This window comes from Kogia breviceps, chromosome 5, assembly GCF_026419965.1.
Source record: "Kogia breviceps isolate mKogBre1 chromosome 5, mKogBre1 haplotype 1, whole genome shotgun sequence".
NCBI classification, from domain to species: Eukaryota; Metazoa; Chordata; class Mammalia; order Artiodactyla; family Physeteridae; genus Kogia; species Kogia breviceps.
In genome coordinates, this window is record NC_081314.1 from 96810416 (window position 1) to 96825247 (window position 14832).

The window sequence follows — 14832 nt, forward strand, 5'->3', positions numbered from 1 at the left end:
AAATAGTGTTTGCAAAATTTTCGTTAGTAATTATAGTAATTTTTTATTGTTCTTATAACCAATTACCACAAAGTTAGTGCCTTAAACAGCACAAATTTATTATCCTACAATTTTGTAGGTTAGAAGTCTGATACAGGTCTTACTGGGCTAAAATCTGTATTCACAGGGCTGAGTTTTTCTCTGGAGGATCTAAGAGAGAATTGGTTTGCTTGCCTTTTCCAGCTTTTAGAGGCCACACACATTCTTTGGCTGGTGCTGCCCCCGCCCCGCTTCCTTCAGGTTCAAAGCCAAGGTGTTATATCCCTCTGACTCTTCTTTATCATGTCTCTTTCTCCAACCCCAGCCAAAAAGATTCCTGTTTTCAATGACCCATGTGATCAGATTGATTACCACCCCAATGGTACAGAATAATATCCCCATCTTATAGTCCTTTGCCTTAATTGCATCTGTAAAGTCCCATTTGCCATGAACAGTAACATAGTCAAAGGTTCCAGGGATTATGGCATGGGCACCTTTGGGAGGAGGGCATTATTCTGCACAGCAATAGAAATTCATTAATAATTTTCATCAGTATATTTTTTCAACATAATGAGATACCTGATTTTTAGAGAGATTTTTTTTTTTTTAATCTAATGTTTTCCTAGTGTTTCCTATTCTACTCCTACCTCTACCTGGCAGATATTGGGAATAGCAATTATGACAGTCCCAAGCTTGGGTATGATGCCATCCAATAGAATGTTCTGTTGTCTTTCCCAGGACAAAGTCCCGTAAGGAAGCAAAGCCCAAGGGAAGAACCAGTGAAACAATGTGTGATTAGACTAGAGTCCTCTCTATCCACAGATGCTCAAGTCCCATATATAAAATGATGAAGTACAATGAATACAGTCAGCCCTCTGTAGGCTCTATTAGTACTATTCCATCTGAGGTTGGTGGAATTTGGGGATGTGGAACCCATAGATAGAAGTCCAACTGTACGGGATTCCCTGGTAGGATTGTAATTGTAATTGGACTCCCCAGTAGGAATCTCAGCCCCTTGAAAGCAGGTGAGAACTGTGAATATAGTGGGACATTGTTCCCATCATTAGGTTACTGTGCCTGGCAAAGGGGAAAGTATTTAGCAGTTGTAAGTAAGGTCCCTAATTGGCTGGCTTCAAGTTAACCAAGAGGAGATTATCGTGGGAGGGCCTGACCTAATGAGATGAGCTCTTTTAAAAAGGATTTAGAAGTCAGAGATGACAGAAGTCAGGGAGAGAGAGGCAGTAGTAGCTGCACTCGTTTGCTCTGAAGAAACAAATCATCAGCCCATCATGGAAGGGCTATGTGACAGGAAATGGAGGCAGCCTCTGATTGCAGAAGGCCTCAGTCTCCCAACCGCAGGAACTGAATTCCACCAACAGCAGGTGAGCCTGGAAGATCCTGAGCCCCAGATGAGAGTGCAGCCCTCGCTAATACCTTGACTTCCTCTGGGGAGACCCTGAGCAGAGGACCCTTTTCACCTGAGTCCAGACTGCTGCTGCATGGAACCCGTGGGATAATAAATTTGCATTAAGCCGCTAAGTTTGTGGTGATTTGTTAGACAGCAATAAAAAACTAATGCAGTATCCAATATTTATTTAATTCTTTTAATGTACCAGCACATCTATGGAATACCCATCTCTGTGCAATGGATAATACATAGATACTTTTATTTAATACAACAGGCTTATGAAGCAAGATCTATTATTTTTAAAATTTTGCAGATGAGAAAATTAGTTTTAGAGAGGTCAAAACACTTAGTGCAACTCACAGAGCTGATTGATGATGGAACTGGGATTTGTACTTGAGCTTTAATCACTTTTCTAGACTATGTTCTTTAATGTGAAACATTCCATAGAATAATGCAAGCCAATATTGTCCTGATTACCACCTTTTCAACTACTCTTTATCTTGTACCTATCCAAAAAAATATGATAAATACTATAGAATAAGCAGCCTTTGATGAAATCCATTTTTTAGATGATTTCATGTGAAGATCTTTTTATGAATACTTCACCAATTATAGAAGAAAGTCTTCTGAAAATAAATCCTTTTTAAAAGGTTACTTATTTGCTATTTTACCTAGAAGAAGAACAATCTATTTCCATCTATGAGGTGTAATGAGAAGTCATTATCTTGCACTCTTCTTGAATTAACATCAATCCTGATTAGTCAGAATAAATTAGGCTCTTTCTCTTTTTCCATAGTTGTAATTCTTCTGGTACAGGAGCCATTCAATTTTGTGTTATCATGTTATCACTCACAAAAGATATCAGTATAATTATATTACTGTATTTCAAATTTTACTTTTAAACATATTTCAATGTTAAAATGTAAGGTTTTTGTTTCCTTTTTTCCACTTAAGATATGGGGAAGTAATGTTCTATAATTTTTTTCACATTAAAAACAAACTACTCGGGCTTCCCTGGTGGTGCAGTGGTTGAGAGTCCGCCTGCTGATGCAGGGGATGCGGGTTTGTGCCCCGGTCCGGGAGGATCCCACATGCTGCGTAGCGGCTGGGCCCGTGAGCCATGGCCTCTGAGCCTGCGCATCCGGAGCCTGTGCTCCGCAACGGGAGAGGCCACAACAGTGAGAAGCCCTCGTACCGGAAAAAAACAAAACAAAACAAAACAAAACAAAACTACTCAATGTTTAATAAGGCTCGGGGATTTTAATAGCTATTATTCATCATAATATGCATTGGACACAATAGTAAAAATATCAGAGGTATTAACTGACTGTTACTACAAATTGGAGGGGGTTGTAGTGAAGGACAGAATTATTCTGACTATAATTTGGAACAGATTTTGAAAATTCAAATTGATAGTTTGGCATATCTACATGGAAACTATGGCCATCATTCAAAACGTTATTCTCCATTCCTTTTTTAGGATTTTATGTATGCATTGATTTAGCCACTGTTTTGTTGGCTTTAGGATTAAAATGACACCTCCTCCCACTGATTACTAAAAACTAAGTGATGTAAATACAACTTTAATTTTTTTTGGATGGGATGGAAGTGGGTATACAGGTCCTGCATCACCTAAGATGGAAATAATTATTGACTGCCATGAGAACAAACATCATGCCCCTCCAACCTCATCATAGAAGTACAATTTTCTGGCTTAGGAATCTTTCAGTTTGAATTGATTAGCTAGCTGCTCTATCAGTTTGAACAAAAATCAAATTGTACCATATCTAACAATGCATTAAAGAGAAAACTTTATTCTCTAGACATATCTGGAAAATCCTTTTGAGATCAGAACTGGAACAGGGGGAATTTCCAGACCTATACAGCAGACATCAGGATAAAGGCAATGCTGATTTGCTGCTCTGGCATCATCTATAAATCATACTTCTTAGTGTGGCTGCACCTTTCTTCCTACACTTCCTTTGCTTCCACAGTCTCATTAGTTCAGCATCTCTACCGTGCCTTCTCAACCAAAACATCCAATCTTCCTTTCTTTTTTAACTACAGAAATAAACCTGAAGTTATTTTTTCTCTACGAATTTTAGGTTGTACTCTTTTCCGTGGCATTTATTTGGTATTTTTAAGGTTAACCGATCATGCTGAAACATAAATGAAAGCAAAACAGTCTTCGTCTTTCTTGAGCCAACAATGTTACAGATCATAGACTTTGCCCAGGAGAAACTAGGTTCTTTATTTGCAACTAAAATGATTTTTATTGGGATCATTTTCTGTTTCCATTATTTGACATGGCCATCTGACAAAAAAAACCTTATTGTTTGGGCATAGCAACATTATTAAAGATAAAGCGATTTTAAATATTGTCTTCTCTGTTCTAATAGAGGTGATTTAGAAATAAAATCAGGGAGGGGAAGGGAAGAATGCCTTTGAGGATTTTTCATCCCTCTACTAATAAATTGTTAATTCTTCTATTAACATAGAGAAGACAATATCAGCGCTATTGTAGAAATTTGAATATCAGGAGTAAAAAAGACCATGTATTTAAAAACAAGACTTACATTACAGTATAAAGCTTAAATCACTAATTTATTATCTTTGCTAAGCAATTCAGTATAATGACCATTTGAAATTTAGAAATTCAGTTCTTTTAAATAAAAGCAAGGTTTGGTGGGCACGTGCTTTGTACTTTGTGAACTGAGTGGTTACAGTTCAAATGGGCAAAATGGGTTATATATGACAAACATATTTTAAAAATTTCAAAATAATTTTGGAAGTAATCATAGGAGACCCAAAAGGAAATTTCACTTGTTTATGTAATAGTTTCTAAACAAATGAGCCTACTTCCTGTGAGCCTGAGGGTCTCACTCAGCAGTCAGTCCATATTTGCTCGGTGGAAACAGGCGTATTTAAAAGGTTATGGATTTATTTTTCACAATCCTGTAACCCTAGTCCCTAGTAGAACACCTGAGACGTTAATAATAAATTCTGACAATATTTTTTCCAAATAAATAACTGTGGCTGTGTCTTCTGAATTCCATTTTAACTTTGAGTACAGTGTATTATTTTTCGGCCTGATTTTGAGTCTTCCTAAAATTACAAGATGTGTTAAAAACAATGTCCAGATGGCAGGAATTAGAAAACATGTGTTAATCTTGGAGACTGCTAATAAAGAAATATTTATAAAGTCATAAATCAGTGCTTTATAAAAGTGTTGTCTGAATACCATCTGCATTGAAATCACTTGCATTACTAGACCATGCTGGGACTGTTGTCTCAGAGTATCTAGGTGTAGGGCTTAAGAACCAATAGTTTTTCCCAAGGTCACCAGGTGAAAGTTTTGTACCAAAAGGCTTTGCTACTCAAAGTGTGGTCTGTGGATAAGCAGCATCTACAGCACCTGGAAGCTTGATGCAAATGTGTAAGTCTCAGACCCTACACCAGAGCTGCTGCCTCAGAATCTGCATCTTAACAAGGTCCCCAGGGATTTAATCATGCTTGAGAACTCAGGAATCTGAAGTTTCAGAATCACCATTGCCATCTTAAATTATAAGTTGACTTACATGCTCAAAGATCCATTTATCAGTTTCTACTATCAGAACATACTCTTACTATTTCCTGCTGTAACTGGAAAAAAAAAAATCACCCATTGTTCAACCTTGCAATAAAGAAGTGTTAAGACCCAACTCTTGCCCTGACAAAGCTTTCAGGCAAGATCTTTGATCAGTAGATATTGAGAATGTGAAAGTGTAACTTTTTCCACTCTACCCAGAGCAATACTTAGGCAAGTTAGAATGTATTATGCTATAGGATGTATAATCTGGGTTTTTACTTTAAGAGAACCATTTAATTAGCTAAGCATTCATACATACTGGGTTCAGTTGAAAGTTTGTGATTATTGCAAAGTGAAACACCTCAGAATGGGAGCAGAGAAAAAAATACTCAGAAAAGAAATAAAGATGTCAAGGTGTAACTAAGCACAACTTCTTTGGCCTCAAATATCAATAATACCAGAAAGAATACACTTTTTTTTTTTTTTTTTGGCGGTACAAAGGCCTCTCACGTTGCAGAGCACAGGCTTGACACGCAGGCTCAGCGGCCATGGCTCACAGGCCCAGACGCTCCGCGACATGTGGGAACTTCCTGGACCGGGGCACGAACCCGTGTCCCCTGAATCGGCAGGCGGACTCTCAACCACTGTGCCACCAGGGAAGCCAAGAATACACTTTTAAAGGTGGAAGGCATTTTGGAGTCATTAAATCAATTTCTTTGTTTTGTAAAGTATAGGAGGTTGAGGTCTTAGGAAGCCATGTGGTATACTGGGTATTCAATATATGTTGTTTGAATGAAAGAATGAAGCATAGAAAATTGAATATCTTGCCCAATGTTCACAAATCCAAAATCAACATTAACCTTGGTGTGCTAAGTTGTTATTCAATACCTCACCTATGTTGCTTCTTAGTAGAAACATGTGAATGTCAATGACACCCAAAGGGACTGTTTTAGGTGCAGGTCAAGATAGTGACTAAAATTTATGATAATCAAATTCAGATTTTAAGTTGTTGAGTTAACTTCCAGAGATACTAAGAACTTATCTTTGTGGTTTTGAAATTTCCCTATTTGTTTTATTCTCTACTTCTGCATCTTCCCTCCCAACCCCCATTCCTGTAGATAAAATTTATGTGAAACCTATAAAAGTATTATTTTAGTATAAGGAAGAGTAGCAGGAAAGTTCAATATGGAGAAGTGCATCTGGTTCATCCACAGATAAGTGAGAAGAGCCCAGGGCCTAAGAGGTTGTACTTCAAGAGAATACCAACAAGGACATCAGTCAGACTCTCCCCAAAGATTTAGAAATAGGTACCAGGGACCACTCTATTTGGTTCAGGATTACAAGGATTAGAAGTGAAAGGTTGAGGCCTCATGAGTCCCCATCCATTATGTAATGAAAATGATTACCTTTCTGGCTTGCTTAATAAAATGGTATTCCTAATAGAGTCAAAAACTTTCCTGAAGGTCAGACATGCTATATTTATTGCTTCCTCCTTGTCTGTAAGCCAGAACATTCTCTCACTGTTGTAATACAAGCCAACAAGAGCCAAATAAATCTTTGATTCTTTTGGCTCGCTCTGCCATTAAACATAAGCCGTTGTAAAGTCTTGAAAATTACCTGAGAAGGATGTGGAGAAATTGGTTGGTTCAGAAAAGACCGACCACAGTGATTACTGGGATGAAAAATGTGACCTGTCTAGACTCTAAAGAAGCTAGTGATATTTAGTTGAAAGAGGAGGAGGCTGAATGGTAACTTAATAACTATCTTCAAATTTCAAGAGGATTACTACCTCTGTTTTTAATCCATCTCCACAGAGTTCAAACCACCAAGAAATTATTCTGAAATTTTCCTGTAACCAGCACATTTGACTGATTTTATATTAATTATTATAATGTTTTTTCATTTAAAAAAATCTGACCTTGTATTTATCATTCTTTCATTTGAAAGAGTAAGTGGTGAGAAGAGACAATAAGTGAAGAGTATCATTTTCTTCTGCTTCTCACATCTGAGGGATAGCATTTTTTTTTCCTTGTATAAACAAATTTTGACAGGTTCTTGCCATTTATCAAACTCAAATACCTGTGTATTAAACTCTTCTGTTACTTGGCTCCAGCTATGCTTGGAGTTATTATTGTCAGGCCTTAATGATAATGACAAAAAGGAGGAAATAAACCTGTTAGAAGTTAAATTGTACTCCTTATCACTTTATAAAGTGAAATAACAAGACTTGGAATCATTACCTTGTGTATTGCTGGATAAAGAATAATTTATAGAGTCTCACAGTTGTTTTGAATCAGTCAATGAGCATTTACTAAGTGTCAAATACTGTTTAATGCTAGGTGTTTGGATGAAAGAGAAGAGAGAGAGAGTTAAGACAGGGCCTCAGAGCCCAGGATGCTTATAATCTGGAAGTAAAGATAAGGTAATGAATTAAAGGTTGGTGAGCAGTACTTATTCACATACATGTGCAAGGCCTCAAGGAAAGCACAAATCCAGAGCCAGAACACACAGAACTAGGAGTCTTATTAGAAGCCTTTCTTGGCTGTTAATTCTAGTGATCTACATTCATATTGCTCTGTTCCTTTTAGTACCCCTACACTTGAGTATATTTCCACCAGACTATTCCTTCTCCCTGTTTGTTTGAGTTTTGTTTTGTTTGTTCTTTGCAGCTGAGCTTCTCCTTGCTTTATTTTCTTCATAATTTTTTGCCTGTAAAAGCCTCAATATTTTGCTTCTGAGATTTACATTCTTTAATTTCCTGCTTCTATGAGCCACCTACTTCTGTTTTTTAATTCAAATTCCAGAGAATGAACTTCTGATTATCCCCATTTATTATTAGCACATCAGGTCATGTCACAGGTCACTAGTCAGCCCCTGGGTCAGGAGCCATGGTACATCAAATTCGCACTCTCCCTAGGGCTTTCCCTATAACAGGCACTGTCGTCTGGGCAGTTTCTGTTGGAATGAGATAAGAGCATAGCCAGCATCATAATTTGCATTTAAATTTTTAAGAAAATATGTAATTTAGAAAGTTGAAAAGGAAAAGATCAGTTTGAAGGAACGTCTGGAGAAGACCCAGATATGCAGATGAACACAATGATTATAGGGCTCAGAGAAATGACCTACTTATTTGGGGAGAAAGCAATAGTGTAAATAAATATATCTGGTTAGGTAGGGTGAGGAATGGAAGCAGAAGCTGCCTAAAGCAGGGTGAGATTTTAGTCTGACTGTTCTTGAGTCAAGACTTTAAACAATAGTTAAAGGGATATGGTTGTGCCATGTTCAAATTAAATGCCTGAGGTGGAGTTCTAAAATCAATGATGAAAAAAACCTTTTTATTTTGATTAGTAAGGGACTCTTTTAGAGAGGGACTTGGGCATGTTTCACTGCAGGAAGAGATTGTATTCTTTTTTTCTTGGAGAAATATATAACACTAGAGGAGCTAGAATGTGTTAAGTTGGGAAATAAAGTATCACTGTTAAGTGTAGACAGAGGAAATTCACATTTCAGCTTGACCCTTTCCCCATCCCAAACACTAACCCTAATTCTAATCTTTAGAGAGATCATCTTTGAAATGGTCTTTAATCCTGGAGAACACAGAAAGCTAAACTTTTCTAAGTTTTAGTCTTAAGGAGATATGCTATTTAGGATTAAATAGAAAATTATATATATATACATAGACAGACACAGATATACATATTGTGACTGTTTTGAACTTTTTCCCTTTTAAATAGATATGAGACTATATTATTTTCCCTTTATTTAGAGAGACATATGTCATTGATCATTAATTTATCACATGGTAACCCTGGTTTAATTTTTAGTCTATGTTCACATTAAAGGAGAAAAGGACAAATGACAATGTAATAAAGAAAATTAAGAAAATTAAATATAAGCTTGATGTTCTTCTAATTACAGAGTTTAGTGCTTTTGAGTTCCAATTTGTCTATTACTAGATGGCTGTTTTGTATCCATCAACAAATCAATTTACAATATTGAAAATCTTCTGTTCCCAGTACTATGCTATTTATCAAATGATACATGAAAATATTAGATATGACTGCTGCCCACAGTAAGCTCATGATTTATTTGAGGACAAAAAACTCATACACATCAAACAATTCATGAATGAGACATATTCATGTATCATATGTAGGCAGGCCCTGCTTTCACTGTATTTGCAGAGATCCAATTTTAAAATACATTATTGCAGGGTAAATTTTCAATTGGGAATGTGCCATATTCTGATAGTATTATCTTTGTCTTTTGGAACATATTTGATTTACCTACTAGTTAAAGAATAACAGTTAAAAATTGGTTAAATTCAAATTTACCTAACATATTATTTGTTATATATAATGCATCCTTTTAATAGATATTTAATCAGCAAAAAAATTCAGTTCAGTACATGTTCCTTATTTTCAGATAAGAAATGGCTCAGAAAAGTTAAGTTGTGTGGCTAAAGTTACATATTTGCTAAATGTCAACACTGAGATTTGAAAATTGATTTTTCTCATTCCAACTCCAGTAGTCTTTTTGCTATCTATCCCATGGCCTTCATCCCATGATTGTGTGGGTTAGGGATTGAGAATTGATAATAGCTATTTACTAGGCACTGCTAATGATTAAAGCTCTAAAATGAAAAACACAGAGAGTTAGATACTACTTGCCCAGATATGATAAATTCTATTGTCCAGATGATTTGAGTCAAGAAATATTATACTTAAGGTGCTAATTGAGGGATATACACATACACCAATTTTTTAAAAGGTTAAAGAAAGTATGGCCACTGTGGACTAGCATCACTAGGAAAACTTCATGGGGAATTTGACTAAGTTCTGGAAGTTTTAATAACAACCATCTGAATAAATATCTGTTTCACTTCTTTCTTTCCTCCTCTGTCCTTTCCTTCCTTTCTTTTTTCCTATTTGCTATATAACTGCTGTGTGTAGCTTTGGGGATTTTCTATTGTAAGTGACTTTCAAATATGATATATCATGTTATTCTCCAGAATCTTTTGTGTTAGGCATAGCAGGTGTTACCTTCTCTTTCTGATGAGAAAATATGTAAACCTTGTTTCCCTAGTTCTTGCCTTGCATATTAATATAGGTGCCAACACCATACAAGTCCCATCAAGAACTGCCAAGTCCCCAGGGAGTGTCTTATATGTATTCGTGGGCCAGTCTGCAGCTAGCTCATTTTCGAGGTTCTGGTAGGATTTCTTCCAGGTGGTGCTTCATCTGTCGCGTCACGTTCACTGGGTGCTACCACCCAAAAATGTCACTGCTGCCACTTATACTGTCTCACCACTAGTGCAATATGCCCTCAGGGAGCCAAAACTGGACAGAGCTCTCTGGCACAGTTGAGAGATTGCTTTTTCTGTCATTCTGTGTATTATGCTTTTTAAAGATTCCAAATAGCTCACAATTTTTTAAAAGGAATCAGCTTTTAGTCACAGCCCATTTTCAAAATCCAAGATGTAAGTTCATAGGGAGCTCAGGTAAGAACTAATACTAGCACTTAGTCTTGCCTCTTAGCATATAGCCATCAAGACTCTGTTATTCAACAAACTTCTGCTAAAAATGTCTCTTTTCTTTAGGAATAGTTTCTTCAGTCCCTCTTGCAAACAGGTTCTTGGCAGACTTACTTCTTCCGCTAGCCAGGCATGCCTTGCTTTTTTCTGACTCCTACTGATGGTAGATCAGGGTGGAACCTAAGAATAATAGGCAGGTCAGAACGGAACTTTCTTGTTGTAGAACTAAAAATCTTTAATTTTTCAAAAAATTAATTAAAATAAATTTTGTAATTAAAATTTAAATATTTTATCAGTTAAAATTAATACATTTTAACTACTTCATTCCAGGGTAGAATACAGATATGTAGACAGTGGAAACTCAGACAGAAACAACTTTGACAAAGGTTCAGACATGTATATGAGCTTTTTTTGTAATGGGAAAAACAAGGGTTCTCATATGACATAAAAGGTTGCTGCTGGGTAAGAAAATGTGTAGACCCTTAAGTGCTAGACAAAGAAATTTGCAAATCTCCTTTAATCTCCTTTTAACATCCTATTAAACTTTTTCATGCCGTGGTTTATTTGTATTCTCCTATGATATACAACTTACAGTCTTCTCTAATTTCCCATGATTTCAATCACTTCATGGTTATAAATACAAATAGAATTTCTGTATTAAATCACATATTTCAGTAAGATGAATTCCATTGATTAATACTCTTTAAGAATATAGAAAACATACATTAAATTCAGTTTTTATAATAGAACAAATTGATTTACTCATAACACATTCATATCTTCTAGCAACCATCTGCTGCCTTAGGAACCTCAACATTGTCTTCTCTGCAAAGAAAAAGGTAATGTAAAGAAAATATTTTAGAGCTACTTTCAGATCCAAATTCAAAATCTTGGCTTGGTCTAAGGACTCAGTGGGGCTTCATTAGAATTGCTACAGAGGATTTGATTGAAAATTCAAAAGAGTTTCTGCATTCCTTCTGTGGAGACAGGTCTACAGAATTTAGAATAACACCCCTGAGAAGCATTAAGCAACAAGTCATGATTTCTCACTTTCCGGTCTCATTTCTTTGAGAAAGTAGTTTTTCTTTCATGAGAGAGGGTAAAAATGAGGTCATTAGTTTCCATTTTCACTGTTCTCTAGTTTTGTGCCAAGCTTAGGTCTCAAGTTAAATTTTCAGCTGTTTCTCTACCTGGGTGGATAAAGTGTGCCTTTTATAAATAAGATTAGTATTGAGAATTAACATATTAACAGATAGCATTGTAAATTGATAGATTTCCAAGTTAACCTGTGATGTACAAATCAAGTTCTATTACCGTTTCCTCATATCACATCAGTGATGAGGAACTTCCACACCAAATGCAGAGTAGCATGGGCTACCATTGAACTTGCCTTTCCCTTTGATGGATTCACTACATCATGCAAAGCTTTTTGTTCTTCTCCTTTAATATTGTATTGGCTATTCTGAGTCTTTTGCCTCTCTACATTAACTTTAGAATCAGTTTGTTGGTACCATGAACGTGTTTCTTAGATAATCTAAAACATTATTTATTTGAATACTGATGTAGCACTGTTTTTTAAGATATTGATAGAATGAGCTATAATATTACTTTAAAAATAAAACAGAAAATAGTAGTGGCTAATGGTTACTTTTTTCCCTTTCCAACAATTTTATGATTCCAATAATTTTCTGCTGTAATCCGAGACGTTCATACAGGTAAAATAGAAGGTTACTTGGAGTCTGTGATTCGAGGGGCAGGAACCAAGACCATCTTTGAAATACCAGCCTCCAGCTTATCTGTGAGAACTCCTGGTATTCTCTCCTTAGAGGTCCATTTCTTTTGGGAGTTAAGGAGGAAATGCTACAAAAGTAGAGACAGCAACATCATTCCCTCAAAGGGGTGAGAGGGTGTGCTCTGCAGATTCTTTGAAATCTTTTAAATTATTATTTTAAATAATATTTGACATCTTTAAAAGTTATTATTATTCAGTCTTATTTTTTAAGAGCAGTATTTTGGTCACAGCAAAAGTGAGGAGAAGAAACAGAGATTTCTCATATGTGTCCTGCCCTCACACATATATAGCCTCCCCCATTGTCAACATCCCTCACCAGAGTGGTACATTTGTTACAGTTGATGAACCTAAATTGACACATTATATTTACCCAAAGTCCATATTTGCATTGTAATCACTCTTGGTGTTGTACAATCTATGGGTTTGGACAAATACATAATGAGATGTATCCGTCATTATGATATCCTATAAAGTATTTTCATTGCCCTAAAAATTCTCTGTTCTCAGCAGATTCATACCTCACAATCACCTCCAGCCCTGGTAACCACCGATATTTTTACTGTCTCAATAGTTTTGTCTTTTCCAGAATGCCTTATAGTTGGAATTATACAGTATATACCCTTCTCAGATTGGCTTCTTTCTTAGTAATGTGAATTCAAGTTTCCTCCATGTCTTTTCATGCCTTCATAGCTTTTTTTTTTTTTTTTTTTTTTTAAGCACTAAATAGTATTTCACGGTCTGTATGTATTTATCCATTTATCTACTGAAGGACATCTTGTTTGCTTCCAAGTTTTGGCAATTATGAATACAGCTGCTATAAATACCCTTGTGCAGGTTTCTGTGGGGACATAAGTTTTCAACTCCTTTGGGTTATTACCAAAAAGCTTGTTTGCTGGATCCCATGCTAAGAGTATGTTTATTTTTGTAAGAAGACACCAAGCTATCTTTCAAAATGGCTGTACCAATTTGCATTCCTATTAGCAATGTATGAGAGCTCCTGTTGCTCTATACCCTTGCCAGCATTTGGTGTTCTCTGTGTTTCAGATTTTGGACATTCTAATAGGTGTGTAGTGGTATCTCATTGTTTCGATTTGCATTTCCCTGATGGTACACATATGATGCGGAGCATCTTTTCATATGCTTATTTGCCATCTGTTATATCTTCTTTGGTGTGGTGTATAAAAAGGCATTGGCATCTCCAAGGTCATCTAGGTTGCCTCCTATATAGGTTATCTTCTAGGAGTTTTATAGTTTTGCATTTTACATTTAGGTCTGTGATCCATTTTGAATTAATTCTTGTGAGGAGTGTGAGGTCTGTGTCTAGATTTTTTTCTTTTTTTTTGCATGTGTATGTCCCAGGATCATTTGTTGAAGAGACTATCTTTGCTCCATTCTATTGCCTTTGCTCCTTTGTCTAACATCAGCTGACTATATTTATGTGGGTCTATTTCTGCGTCCTCTTTTCTCTTCCACTAATCTATTTGTCTGTTCTTTCACCAATACCATACTGTCTTGATTACTGTAGCATTATAATAAGTATAGAAGTCAGGTAGTGTTAGTCTTCCAACTTTGTTTTTCTCCTTCAATATTGTATTGGCTTCTCTGTGTCTTTTGCCTCTCTATATAAACTTTAGAATCAGTTTCTCAATATCCATAAAATAAAGTGCTGAGATTTTGATTGGGATTGCATTCAATTTATAGATCAATTTGAGAAGAACTGACCTCTTGACATTGAATCTTCCTGTCTATGAACATGGAATATCTCTCCACTTATGTAGTTCTTCTTTTATTTTATTCATCAGTTTTGTAGTTTTCTTCATATAGATTTAGTATATAATTTGTTATATTTATGACTAAGTAGTTCATTTTGGGGGATGTGAATATAAATGGCATTGTGTTTTTTTAATTTAAAATTCCACTTGTTCACTGCTGGTTTATAGGACAGCAGTTGACTTTTTTATATTAACCTTGTATTCTGAAACCTTGCTATAATTGCTATCAGTTCTGTGAGTTTTTTGTTGATTCTTTTGAATTTTCTTCACAGACGATCAAGTCATCTTCAAAGACAGTTTTATGTCTTCCTTCCCAGTCTGTATACCTTTTATTTCATTTTCTTGTCTTATTGCATTAGGTAGAACTTCTAGTGTGATGTTGAGAGTAATGGTGAGAGTGGACATCCTTACCTTATATCTGAACTTTGTGGTGAAGCTTCAAGTTTATCACCATTAAGTATGAAGTTAGCTATAGGTTTTTTGTATAGTCTTTATCAAATTGAGAAAGTTTCCCCTTTTCCTAGCTTACTGAGAGTTTTTATCATGAATGGATGTTATATTTTAGCAGTGCTTTTTAGGCATCTATTGATATGATCATGTGATTTTTCTTTTTTTGTATATTGAAGTGATGGATTACATTGATTAATTTTTACATATTGAGCCAGCCTTGCTTGCCAAAAATAAATCCTACTTGGTTGTGCTGTGAAATTATTTTTATGCTTATTGGATTAAATTTGCTAA

The 14832-nt window shown here is 35.7% G+C and overlaps 1 protein-coding gene across 1 annotated transcript in view; it reads left to right on the plus strand.

Moving 5' to 3' along the window:
* The window catches only part of LOC131757746 (SCAN domain-containing protein 3-like), a 721112-nt gene that overhangs the window by 195441 nt on the left and 510839 nt on the right, over positions 1-14832 (plus strand). The window contains exon 4 of the mRNA XM_067034715.1: positions 11314-11366. Coding sequence (XP_066890816.1) covers positions 11314-11366 — 53 coding nt within the window. The remainder of the gene's footprint in view (positions 1-11313; positions 11367-14832) is intronic.